Source organism: Gigantopelta aegis, chromosome 10, assembly GCF_016097555.1.
Source record: "Gigantopelta aegis isolate Gae_Host chromosome 10, Gae_host_genome, whole genome shotgun sequence".
NCBI lineage: Eukaryota > Metazoa > Mollusca > Gastropoda > Neomphalida > Peltospiridae > Gigantopelta > Gigantopelta aegis.
In genome coordinates this window covers 9,670,089-9,683,725 of record NC_054708.1, presented here as the reverse complement: position 1 = coordinate 9,683,725, position 13,637 = coordinate 9,670,089, and the positions used below count along the sequence as shown (strand labels likewise).

Below are 13,637 nucleotides of genomic sequence, written 5' to 3'. Positions count from 1 at the left end.
CAGAGTTTAAATATTTCCAGCTAACTCTTGTTGATTCTGCTATACAAGTTACCTTGAAATTTGTGTTCTTATTATTACTTAGAGTACAATGGGGCGAGTTTTTATACTTATCCTGCACACTGACTGTTAAACCGTCGAGGACAGAATTCTAAGTGCATCTTTAAATGATGAACACAATTTCGCATCCACTTTCCGCACATAGACACACATTAGTTACCTTTGTCCTAATGAGGCAGAAAAAAAACCCCATAGTGCTGACATAGATGATCGATTTGCAAGTAAAGTTGAAAAGTAATGCAACATAATGTTTTTTAAATGCAAAAAAGTTCATCTTGAACAAGCATTATTTAGTTTAATTGAAAAATACAACTTGCATTAGTTTTATATATATAACATATTTTTTTAATGCAAAAAGGTTAATCTTCAACAACATTATTTAGTTTAAAGATATTAAAGGATTAAAAAACAGTCACAATAATCATTATTATTTATTTTAACAAAACTAATCAAATGAGAATGAATGGAATTAATAAAGAGTATAATATTTAGGCCTAATTGATTAACAAATATTGTCTGCAGTTTGAATTATTTTCAGTCATACGTTTTAAAGATGATATAAACAGCTTCCTTTACGGATTAAATTTTTTTTTTAGAAAAAAAACAAATGAAGAAAGAATTAAAATCATATTTAATTGTGAAACAAACAGGGTTTGTACCACTTGTCTACATACTAGATGTAGGTAATCTGCTTAAATATATTTACAAAACAATTAAATAAAATATTATTATTTGTTTATCTCTGAATGTATTTTTGAATAAATATGTTTAAATAAAATGTGAAATAAATCCAATATTGCAAATTATAACTGCTAGTGTTAAATGTTACACCCAGAAGAACGTGAATGGTATTTATAGATCTCTACAGAACTAGAAAAACTACCATGATTCATATTTCTCATCGTACTTCAAACAAACCTCTTTTTTCTGCTTCTTGTTGATTCATTTATTGTGATTGTGAATTAAAAAAACCCTATAAAGATTCAAAACAAAATACTTGGCTTATTTTTATTCTAACAAAATTATATTTGACTTATTTTAATTCATACTATTAGCATGTAGGAACTGGGGCTCTCAGCCTCAAAATGGTTTGGCCAGTTTTATTTTTGGTAAAGATTTTCCTTTTTCTGCTGAACTGGTCTACCATTTAATAATCTGTAATCATTTGGCAATTACGCTATCAAAACCACTGGATAGCAAATTAACATATCGCTTATTTTTAACATTCTGAAGTTCAACTTCACACATGTCCGGAGAAGTCTTGGAAATAATACATCACTATATGGTGCATTTTTAATGCCTTTTTTTTTTGCTTTTTATTTTTTTTATTCAGATTTAAATTCCAATTTTAGTACTTAGTTGTTGGCAGTTTGTTCATGAAACATGATTTATTAGGATGACATTTTTAAAATTCAAATTAGAAACTGACATTCCAAACAAATAGCACTAAAATAGCCACATCATTCAACTTAATTGTACTGATGTTACTAATGTCAACAACCAGTATACATATATATCATTAGTTGTTGTTTTTTCTAGGTTGAATAATGTATTGGTTAGAAAATGCTGTCATCCAAGTTTTATCAAAACAAAAAAATATATATACAGTGTGCGATTTTAAGGAGAGTCCTGGAGCCCGAGGCTTGAAAAAATCATGTATGACTCTCTACCTTGGCTAGCATATGAGTCTGCATAGCTCGTAAACATTATTTGTACAAATTACATTGATTCTTCAAAATGGCATGGTCAACATATATCTTAAAATCCTGGGAAACCAGTCTTGAATAGTGATCTTTTCCATGGTTTCATGCAAAACATTTAACTAGTGTATGTTCTGTTCTACTGGAGACGCACGGCAGGGCTCGCTGGGTTGGTGGCGGGGTCTAAAGATTTGCAAATAGGGAGTCCTTATGACACTTAAAAATATTTAACCAAAATTGCACACTGATATATATATATATATATATATATATTAAAAAAATGCCTAGTTACAAGTGAAATTAAAGTAGTAAAATTAAATGATTCTGGTATCTAAAACAAAACGTAAGACAAAAGGTGGATCTATAAATCCACACAAAATATCTCTTTTATTTTAAAAAGGTAGAACTGATTATAAATTCTTGTTATACAAGTTAAATGATTCATTATTATGTAACTAAATATTTTTAACTTTAATAAAAAAATTTTATAATTTAATGAACTAAAAAAAAACGTAATCTAAACAAAATAAATATATATTTTTAGTTTATACTACGACTTACTAAATTTATTAAATAATTACTAATTTATATTATTTATGTTAACAAATAGTTTTACTTATACTGTCCAGAAACTTGTCTACTTTTCATTTAGTTTTAATTTATTCAACTAAATATAAATAAAAACTGTAACAAATATTTCAAATGTATATCTAGTATTCTATAGTAATTAAAACTGAAATATTTTTATTGATGTATGATAAGTAACTAATATGAAAATATAAAACATTTACTAAAATTGTATAGCGAAAAGATCCTCAAAATTATTTATTTATTTTATTTTATATTATTGTGATTTTTGTTTGTTTTGTAATTTGCATTTATTTAAACCTTAGCACAAATTATGACATATTATTTGTTAAAACTTTACTTTTCAAAATTAACTTTTACACATATGAAAACTCTTCATTAAACAAAACAAAACATTAAAGCAAGTTTCATCCAGTCATCATACAATCATCATTCATAATCACTATTTATATCAACAGTTTTAAATAAAAATATTTTAAAAACCTAAAACTTCAAATTAAAATTTAAAAAAACAACTTACCATTTGACAAATAAGTCTCCAAAGAGACACGTAAAAACATCATTGGTAGCATCCATTCTGGGCCGACCAGGATGGGCATACTGTGTCGGCCCGGCAAACTCGGAAAACATCATTGGGGTAGCTTTAACAACACTGTGGTATTAACCACAGTTCCAACACATGTACGTAACAAGTTTTGAAAAATACAACTCTGATAAAACTCTCTGCTGTCACAGTCTCATACGATAATGGAATGATATAATCTCCAGCGTGCTTGGACACGTGTAACTGGTGAATGATGACCACAGTGGTATATATATATGTGTGTATATAAATAACCTTCCCTCTCTCTTTTAATCTCTCTCGCTCTCACTCTCACTCCGTGTCCTGAAATCGTTTTCAAGGCTTGTGTTGTTCCCACTCTGTCATAAGACTGAGCACGCTCTCTCAGCCGGTTCGGGTAAACTGTGATGAATTGTGGGAAGACTAGCGGAGTTGGCCCAGTGGAGAAAAGTCTCACACACACTACCAACAGGCTTTTGTAAACAAACAGTGTCACTGGAGGTTACCAAGTACAGTCGGCAGCTCTCAGCCAATCAGATGGCTCCTCTCACCAGTACTGCACAGTGTGGCATAAACCACAGGTCCGCCTATACAGCCCCATAACACTGGCGACCGAGCCATTTACGTAACAAGAAGGGGCAGGGCCACGGTAACGCATGGCCGACCGGCAACATTATCAATGGCTGATTGCACCTACACAGATAAAAAAAACATCAAAGTTTTTTTTATGAACTGACTGAACAGATAATGGAACAAAATCCTAACTAACGACTGACTTGCAATTTCTGTTGTTGTTTTAAAAAAAAAGACTTTCCCTCTGGGTAAAATAGACTCTACCATAACATAAAAGTGATGAGTCAAAAGTAGAAAACTTGAACAATGCATGTGTGTATGTAATATACGAATATATATATATGTGTATGTAAATATGTGTATATGTATATATAAATATATCGGTGGGAAGGATATAAGGAAATAAATCATCAAACTGCACAACTTGTTACGTGACAGAATGATCAATCCGACTGATAACATGTGATATCACTTGCTAAGTGACCAGTTGAGAGGAGTGGTCGATTATTTAGTAATCGGGTTATTTAAATTAATGTTAACTGATCAACAAAGACTTTCTATGACAAGAAAAAACCAGTGAAAGAAAAGGAATGTTTAATGACGAGTCAGCACATTTTAAACTACGGTGTTTGCTGTCTAACATATATAGTCATTTGGAAACTTGGTGAAGAGAATGGAATCCCACTGCTGCCATAGAACACAGGATACTCCTGAATAGCAGCAAGGGATCTTTTAGATGGACTTTCCCATAGACAGGACAGCACACACCACAGTTTTTGGTGTACTAGTGATGGGCACTGGTTGAAGTTGTGAAATGTTAATCCATCCAAAAACCATCCATCCATGCATCTGTCCATCCATCCATTCATTCATCTGTCCATCCATCCATCAATTTATCTGTCTATCCATCTGAACACACACACACACACACACACACACACACATATCATCCTTTCATCCTCCATTAATATGTCATCAACAACTAAACATTCAGTAAAATGTTTGTGTGACTGTCATCAACAACTAAACATTCAGTAAAATGTTTGTGTGACGCTGACTGTATGCCCTTGCTAAAGGCATAACCGACACAGCCACATAAACATCAGTAACACACCCACATACACAGAAGTCGGTGACTGCTTCAAGGATATATATAATTCGCTAATCGCCAATCTCAACAAGCTTTCTACTACAAGTTAACAACCAGCTATACTGTACTACAACTCCCAACGTCCTCCTTTGGTCACAGAGTGTACAAAAACAAAGGGATGTTTATTTAACAACACCTCAGCCCATTTTATATACAGCTAGTTGGTTGGTTGGTTGATTGGGAGGGAGGGAGGGAGGGAGGGAGGGAGGGAGGGAGAGAGGGAGAGGAGAGAGAGAGAGAGAGAGAGAGAGAGAAGGGGGGGGGGGAGTGTGTCAGAGGGTGACAAAGGGTGAGAGAGAGAAAGAAAGATAACATGCCTTAGAGTCTGGAGTCATCACACAACCCTTAAAGTCTTAGAAATACTGTCCTTTTAACAATAAATATTCCAAATATTTTAAAATTTTACATAAAACCCTGAAAAGTGACTTGTACATCAGTTTTCCATGTATTGCATAATGCCAAGTATCTGAACAGTACAACCTCCAAGTTTAACATACTCTCACAATTTGAAATATTTACATAAAATCAGCATATTCCCAAAGGATATAATGTATTAGGTAATGTGATCAGTGATATACTTAAAGAAATTCCTGTAGAAGTGACTTGTACAGCAGTATTGCGTGTATTGCATAATGTCAAGTATCAAGTTCCACCTGATCTGTTAGGTGGTGAAATACGGGATGTGAATTCTCCCAGCACTGCAGGACTCATGTAAAATGAAGTACCAGTATTGAAAGTCGCTTCACACTCAGCTGTTACCCAACAGGCAAAGACATTTATCTAACTACACAAATATTTTAAACACAGATGTTGTCCATTAGCTACAACATTCACTCTGATGATGACGAAACAATATACCACTTAAACAACAATAATAATTGCCTTAAAATTATGGATCTTCTATGAAAACTGTTAGTTTTATGTAACATTTTAGTTTTTTTCTGTTGTTGTTGGTGTTGGCTTTTTTGTGAGAAAGCTAAAAAAAAAAAAATTTTTATGGACTTTTTTGTTATTTGCGAATAAGAGCACACTTCAATGAGAATAAAGTGGGAAAACACCTAGGGCCCGTCCCCATAATTATCAACATTTTCACGAGCGGGGGGTGGTGTGTGTGTGGTGTGTGTGTGGTGTGTGTGGTGTGTGTGTGTGGGTGTGTGTGTGTGTGTGTGTGTGTGTGTGTGTGTGTGGGTGTGTGTGTGTGTGTGTGTGTGTGTGTGTGTGTGTGTGTGTGTGTGTGTGTGTGTGTGTGTGTGTGTGTGTGTGTGTGTGTGTGTGTGTGTGTGTGGTGTGTGTGTGTGTGTGTGTGTGTGTGTGTGTGTGTGTGTGTGTGTGTGTGTGTGTGTGTGTGTGTGTGTGTGTGTGTGTGTGTGTGTGTGTGTGTGTGTGTGTGTGTGTGTGTGTGTGTGTGTGTGTGTGTGTGTGTGTGTGTGTGTGTGTGTGTGTGTGTGTGTGTGTGTGTGTGTGTGTGTGTGTGTGTGTGTGTGTGTGTGTGTGTGTGTGTGTGTGTGTGTGTGTGTGTGTGTGTGTGTGTGTGTGTGTGTGTGTGTGTGTGTGTGTGTGTGTGTGTGTGTGTGTGTGTGTGTGTGTGTGTGTGTGTGTGTGTGTGTGTGTGTGTGTGTGTGTGTGGTGTGTGTGTGTGTGTGTGTGTGGTGTGTGTGTGTGTGTGTGTGTGTGTGTGTGTGTGTGTGTGTGTGTGTGTGTGTGTGTGTGTGTGTGTGTGTGTGTGTGTGGTGTGTGTGGTGTGTGTGGTGTGTGGTGTGTGGTGTGTGCGCGTGTGTGTGTGTGTGTGTGTGTGTGTGTGTGTGTGTGTGTGTGTGTGTGTGTGTGTGTGTGTGTGTGTGTGTGTGTGTGTGTGTGTGTGTGTGTGTGTGTGTGTGTGTGTGTGTGTGTGTGCGTGCGTGCGTGCGTGCGTGCGTGCGTGCGTGCGTGCGTGCGTGCGTGCGTGTGTGTTACGGGGCAGCGTACACTTCTTTTGAAAGTGAAAAATGTCAATCAACATTTTTCATTTTGGGGATGTACACTTTTAGGGGGGGGGGGGGGGAGAGAGGGGGTTTGTCAAAAGCATACTCTTTGTATACTTGTGAAAATGTTGAAAACTATGGACGGCCCCCTAGAGCCTGTTGGTTTTTTGGCTTATATCCCTGTAAGAAACTTTGTTGTTTTTTATTTTTGTGACAAACCAAGCACATTTTTTTTACCACATGTACTTCATTGTTACTTGCAAATTAAACGTATGAAGCATACGTAACTGAAAAAACCTAGAGCCGAATTTACAAAGCCTGTTTTTGTCCAACACGCATTTAAGAAAACAAAGGGGCAGGACGTATTCCAGTGGTAAAGCGCTCACCTGATGCGTGGTCAGTCTAGGATCGATCCCTGTTGGTGGGCAAATTGGGCTATTTTCCATGCACTGTGACTGGTATATCAAAGTATATGCTATCCTGTCTGTGGGATGGTTCATATAAATGATCCCTTGCTACTAATGTAAAAATGTAGCGGGTTTCCTCTCTAAGACAATAACAGGCTGGTAGGTACTGGGTTCGGATCCCAGTTGAGGCATGGGATTTTTAATCCAGATACCGACTCCAAACCCTGAGTGAGTGCTCTGCAAGGCTCAATGGGTAGGTGTAAACCACTTGCACCGACCAGTGATCCATAACTGGTTCAACAAAGGCCATGGTTTGTGCTATCCTGCCTGTGGGAAGCGCAAATAAAAGATCCCTTGCTGCCTGTCGTAAAAAGAGTAGCCTATGTGGCGACAGCGGGTTTCCTCTAAAAACAGTGTCAGAATGACCATATGTTTGACGTCCAATAGCCGATGATAAGATAAAAAATCAATGTGCTCTAGCGGCGTCGTTAAATAAAACAAACTTTACTTTACTCTAAGACAATATGTCAAAATTACTAAATGTTTTGACATCCAACAACCGATGATTAATAAATCAATGTGCTCTAGTGGTGTTGTTAAACAAAACAAAACTTTAACTTTTTAATTTTAGGAAAACAAGCTTTGTAAATTCTTAGTACCAAGTATTTAAAACACATGAAAACCCCCAACAAACCATTGGTAGAAAAGAGTGACTGACTGACTGACTGACTGACTGACTGACCAACTGACTGACTGACTGACTGACTGACTGACTGACTGACTGACTGACTGACCAACTGACTGAATGAAAGAAAGAAAGAAAGAAAGAAAGAAAGAATGGAACAAATTAATAATACCCCCCCCCCCAAAAAAAAAAAACCCCCAAAACAACAACAAACAAACCCAAATAACAAAATAAATGACATTATTAAGTTAATGTAACAACCCAATATGCTACATAATATAATTATATTATATTATGTATAATGTGTTTTAAATAAAAAGGAAATGTCACCTAACTTTTCAAATGTTAAACTGAGTGAACAGCAATGTCAGAAGAGACAAAAAAAAGCCACCTCACCTTTGATGCTTGAAAATTGTCTAAAACAAACTGATAAAAGGTTTTCTTAAAAGAAAAATGTCCTTTCTAATTGAGTGCACAAAAATCTATTCCTACATGAAATGTCAAATGTCAGTGTCCTTGTTTTAAAATACAATTTTGTTTCCTTTATCATGTTCTTTTTTTTCTTTTGTTAGAAGATATTTTGTGTGTTGGTTAACAGTGAAAGCATAAAAAGAAACTTTTATGTACATGTACTGGTAATTTAAATTTAGTTTAACATTTTAAAAACATTTTAAAAGTAATTATACAAGCCATATATACCTACATGTAGTAATCGAAGCCCATTAACAAAGCATCTGTTACAGGTATATATCACCATAACATTTAATAGTCTATTTATTACATATACACAGGCATGAACACAGAGATCTTCAAAAACAATACAATGATAAATGTAATATAATATTAAATGAAAATCTCAACTACAGTGAAAACAACAATATTCACACTTTCCAAAATGATATTCACATTTTTAATAATATACGGGTTTATAGTATTTCCAGTTGTTTACGATTTTGAAATGTTGAATTATATACAAATGAAACGTAAGATTCTGTGTTTGTAAGCGAAACACATGACACGGCCTCTATTATACACAGATAATTCTGAGGATCTACAAAAGCCCAATAACTCCCGCTGACTTATGTCAATTGTAAGAAAAATAACCTTTAGCCATACTGGGTTGTACCTTCAGAATTTCTCTCTTCCGTCATTTGCTGTGCTGCCACCCGAACGAAGGCGAAATTGATTTCCTTAGCATTTAATTTACACAGTCTTAAGTCATGAATGACATTCTACCATGAATAATTCACGATCCATAAAGATAAAGATATACGTATCAATAATTGGAAAAACATTTTATTGATCATGGCAAATTAGGGGAAACTGTCAATGGTGCTACTTTCACTTGAATGCTCTGTGATTGAAGGGGGGAGGGAGGGAAGAATAAGGTAATATTAATGCTTCTTTAATCTCCCCAAAATAGGGATTAGTGGACTTATGGAAATCTTGAGGTCAGTCACTTTCTACAATTCAGTCAATACATCTAAGGGCGGGGCCTATAGCTCAGTCAGTAGAGCACACATCTGAGCTTCTTTAGTCGCAGGATCAAACCCCATCAGTGGACTCAGTCTCTCATTAAGTCTTTTTCCCCGTCTAAACCAGTGCCCCATAAATGGAATATATAAAACACCATGGTATGTGCCATCCTGTCTGAAGGATGCATGTGCATATAAAAGATCCCCTACTGCAAATGAACAAAATCTAACAGGTTTCCTCTAAGACTATATATATATATATATATATATATATATGCCAAAATCTAACAGGTTTCCTCTAAGACTATATATATATATATATATATATATATATATATATATATATATATATATATATATATATATATATATATGCCAAAATCTAACAGGTTCCTCTAAGACTATATATATATATATATATATATATATATATATATATATATATATATGCCAAAATCTAACAGGTTTCCTCTAAGACTATATATATATATATATATATATATGCCAAAATCTAACAGGTTTCCTCTAAGACTATATATATATATATATATATATATATATATATATGCCAAAATCTAACAGGTTTCCTCTAAGACTATATATATATATATATATGCCAAAATCTAACAGGTTTCCTCTAAGACTATATATATATATATATGCCAAAATCTAACAGGTTTCCTCTAAGACTATATATATATATATATATATGCCAAAATTACTAAACATTTGACATCCAATAGCCAATAATAAATAAATGTGCTCTAGTGGTGTTGTTAAACAAAACAGACTTTAACTATCAATGGATTTCTTATTTATTTTAGACCATACAGTCATAGAAAAAGACCCACAATCTCAAATTGTCATGCACAATTTAAGTAGCCCCATAATCATCTTTGCTAAACCAACTTACATTTTAAACAGTGCTATACACAAACTTAGAGGTGTTGATTGACATCGTTTTGGGATATAATTACTTTGCCACAAACTGGACTAATCAAACTATAAAAAGTTAGCATTCAGCAGAGTTGGGCGGTATTGAAATTTCATGTTCGATAGATCAGTATCAGTATTTTTGGGATGATTTACCTCGGTATCAGTACGGTATTCAGTATTGTTACAATACCGATACTGATAAGGCCTACCGATTTTGAACAGTATATTCTGTATTCTCGGCTTTAAATGCATGCTCAAGTTAAGTCTCACCCGCTATTTCATCTAAATGAAATGAAATTCCATATACAAGGCCCTCATCTCTCTGTTCTTCTTAGCTATTTTGCGTTCATCAGATATATATTGTTAGTGCTTTACAAAATGGCGGAAAACATTCGGTATTTTAATATTTGCTTGGTACAGTAAATCAGTATTGACATGATACTGATACTGGACGGTATATACAGTATACTGCTCAGCTCAAGCATTCTGGCTGCAAATTCAGCAGGAATCGATGCCACCATAAATTCCAAATGTTGAATCAGAAACATAAGATTATGCGATGGAATCCCAGACTATCTATATTACACCATCATTATGATACCGACAGAATCTAGGAAAAAAATCCCAAAATTCCAAATTCAGTGTCTGGCTTGTCTTATATTGATACAATGATTCAGGTCTGATTTCTCCTTGCTTCACGTTCTTCAAATATGAGAGATTTAAACCTTTAACTAGGTTCAGATAAACTTGCTTCATATAATGAACTGTCAATCATGATAGAGACAATTTCATGTGGAAAATCATTCAGTTCTGAACACAGATTTTGAGCAGAGAACAAAACTGAAACGCTAACATGAAATAGAGGATTTAGTCATTAGCAGGGCTCGAAACGGCCTGTGGCCAGGTCGCCAAATGCGACCACTGTCCTGTTCGGGCGACTTTAATATTAAAAAAATAATGGCATTAGTCGCCAAAATAATATTATCTTCTTTAGGGCTATAACATATGTGTCACTATTAATATTTGTATTCCACATTAAAATCTTGCTCGTGGTTTGCTTATCATAATTCGCCAACATGCATTATTATTTTTTGAGCCACCATATTTTTTGGCAAGTTTCGAATCTTGCAACGGTCTCTCAAAACAAATCATGATTCAACTATCAACATAGAAACTGGATCTTAAGCTATGGTAGTCCGTTAAAAACAGAAGGTAAAATGGCTCATTTGATGTCTATATAGGATCATTTGATAATGTGTATTTAGGAACTTCTTCTTCTTCGTCATACGCTCAGACAGGGACCCCAGTGGCTCGAACAAAAACTGCTATATTCCATAGGTTCTTACGGGGCCAAAGAGTTTCTCCTTCAGAGATTCATCTGAAGGCCAGACTGCTTTTCTCCGGTTCTGGTAGGTGGGACAATGTTGCAGGAAATGTTCTATATAGGAACAAATGCATACATAGTGTACTGTGCTGTCTATTACTATATAGGAACAAATGCATACATAGTGTACTGTGCTGTCTATTACTATATAGCAACAAATGCATACATAGTGTACTGTGCTGTCTATTACTATATAGCAACAAATGCATACATAGTGTACTGTGCTGTCTATTACTATATAGCAACAAATGCATACATAGTGTACTGTGCTGTCTATTACTATATAGGAACAAATGCATACATAGTGTACTGTTCTGTCTATTACTATATAGGAACAAATGCATACATAGTGTACTGTTCTGTCTATTACTATATCTGGCATGCTTAAAGTATGTTTTGTTTAACGACACCACTATATTTACATTGATATTAATCATTGGCTATTGAATGTCAAACATGTGGGCATTTTGGCATAAAGTCTTAGAGAGGAAACCAGCAATTTTTTTCCATTAGCATAGCAAGGGATCTTTTATATGCACCATCCCACAGACAGGATAGCACATACCACAGCCTTTGATATATTAGTCATGGTGCACTGGCTGGAGTGAGAAATATACCAATGTGCCAATGATGCGGCTCGATCCTAGATATCAGATGAGTATTTTACCACAGGGCTACGTCCTGCCCCAGTCTAGTATGCATGCATTTAAACAAACAAATAGCTACATTACATAGCACAAAATGTCTATTTTAAAAAACCCCACCTGAATTTAAAAATGAAACAACAAAAGAATGTATTTAAACTGCTTTAATGATCTAATTACATATGCCCATCTGAATTAGTTCAACAAGTCCTTCACAAATTTTACAGAATTCATTATGCAGTTATTAAATCAGTGTAAATATCACTTCATTTATTATTCTATGAAACATAAAATATTTATACCCCTAATTCAATTAGCACACATCGACCATTAAAATTAAAAAAATATTTATTTTATTTTATTTTTTTAAAAAGAAGAGAATTAGTTAATATTGTATGTAGAAACCAGTCAAGCTTAACATTATTTGTTGCAAATGAAAAAGAAACAGAGTTATTCATCCATAATGTAGATTGACAGACGGACAAATGTATGGATGGATGCACATGCAATGAAAGACGAAAACCAGCTATATGTAGAACAGCCTCAGCAACATGTAAACTTAGATTAGTGGACCGCGCCACACATTAATTATATAGAGATTAGATGACTGTGTGGGCACAAATAATTAATTTAATCAACTCTGTCCTGCACAGTCTCCAGGTCTTCCGACCTTGTAGTGGGACTCAAATACTGATCATTCGACAGATTACACATATTACTGTTTCATGTGGAGTGGATTCTAAAGGAGAAACTTGACAGAGACGAGTTTACGGCAATGCCAGGATCGTTAATGAACAGAGTAGGTTTATTACACGTTTCAACTGTTGTTAAGTGGGGATAAATGATTCTTCCCAGTTTCTACACTGTTGGAGTAATATTTTCTTTCTAAATTTTAGGCATATTAACAAGTTTAACATCAACACCAAGGGTTGAACTTTTCTTAAACGCAGATGTTTAAGCATTGTACATGAATGAGGGACGGGACGTAGGCCAATGGTAAAGTGTTCGCTTGATGCGCGGTCGGTCTAGGATCGATCCCCATCGATGGACCCATTGGGCTATTTCTCGTTCCAGCCAGTGCTCCACAACTGGTGTAACAAAGGCCATGGTATGTACTATCCTGTCTGTGGGATGGTGCATATAAAAGATCTCTTGCTGCATTAGGAAAGGTTTCCTTTGATGACTACCAAGTGTTTGACATCCAATAGCTGATGATTGATTAATCAATGTGCTCTAGTGGTGTCGTTAAACAAAACAAACTTCTTATTATCATGTTTGCAGGCATAGACTCTACAAATACTATATTCACTAATTTTATTATCAATAACTGTTCAGTATTTTTCTTTACATGCATACAAACCAAACCCCATGAGATTTCACATACATTTCATCATATTCCCTATGAATAAGCGATTGTGGATTTAATCATTGTTTACTTCATCCCTAGAACTTAACCAATAAATATTTTAACCACAACACATCCCATTTTGTTGTCTATATTCTCAGATAGTTAAA

General features: G+C 34.9%; 1 protein-coding gene across 5 annotated transcripts in view; it reads right to left on the bottom strand.

The window, feature by feature from the left end:
- Positions 1 to 13,637, bottom strand: part of LOC121384802 (nuclear hormone receptor HR96-like) — a 371,804-nt gene that overhangs the window by 58,243 nt on the left and 299,924 nt on the right. Inside the window, exon 1 of one of the 5 annotated variants that reach the window (XM_041515386.1) lies at positions 2,866 to 3,352. The exons of the other annotated variants lie outside the window; for them this stretch is intronic. Within the exon in view, the coding sequence (XP_041371320.1) occupies positions 2,866 to 2,978 (113 nt within the window). The 5' untranslated portion in view covers positions 2,979 to 3,352. Of the gene's footprint in view, positions 1 to 2,865; positions 3,353 to 13,637 lie in introns of those variants that run through there. 5 annotated transcript variants of the gene reach the window in all.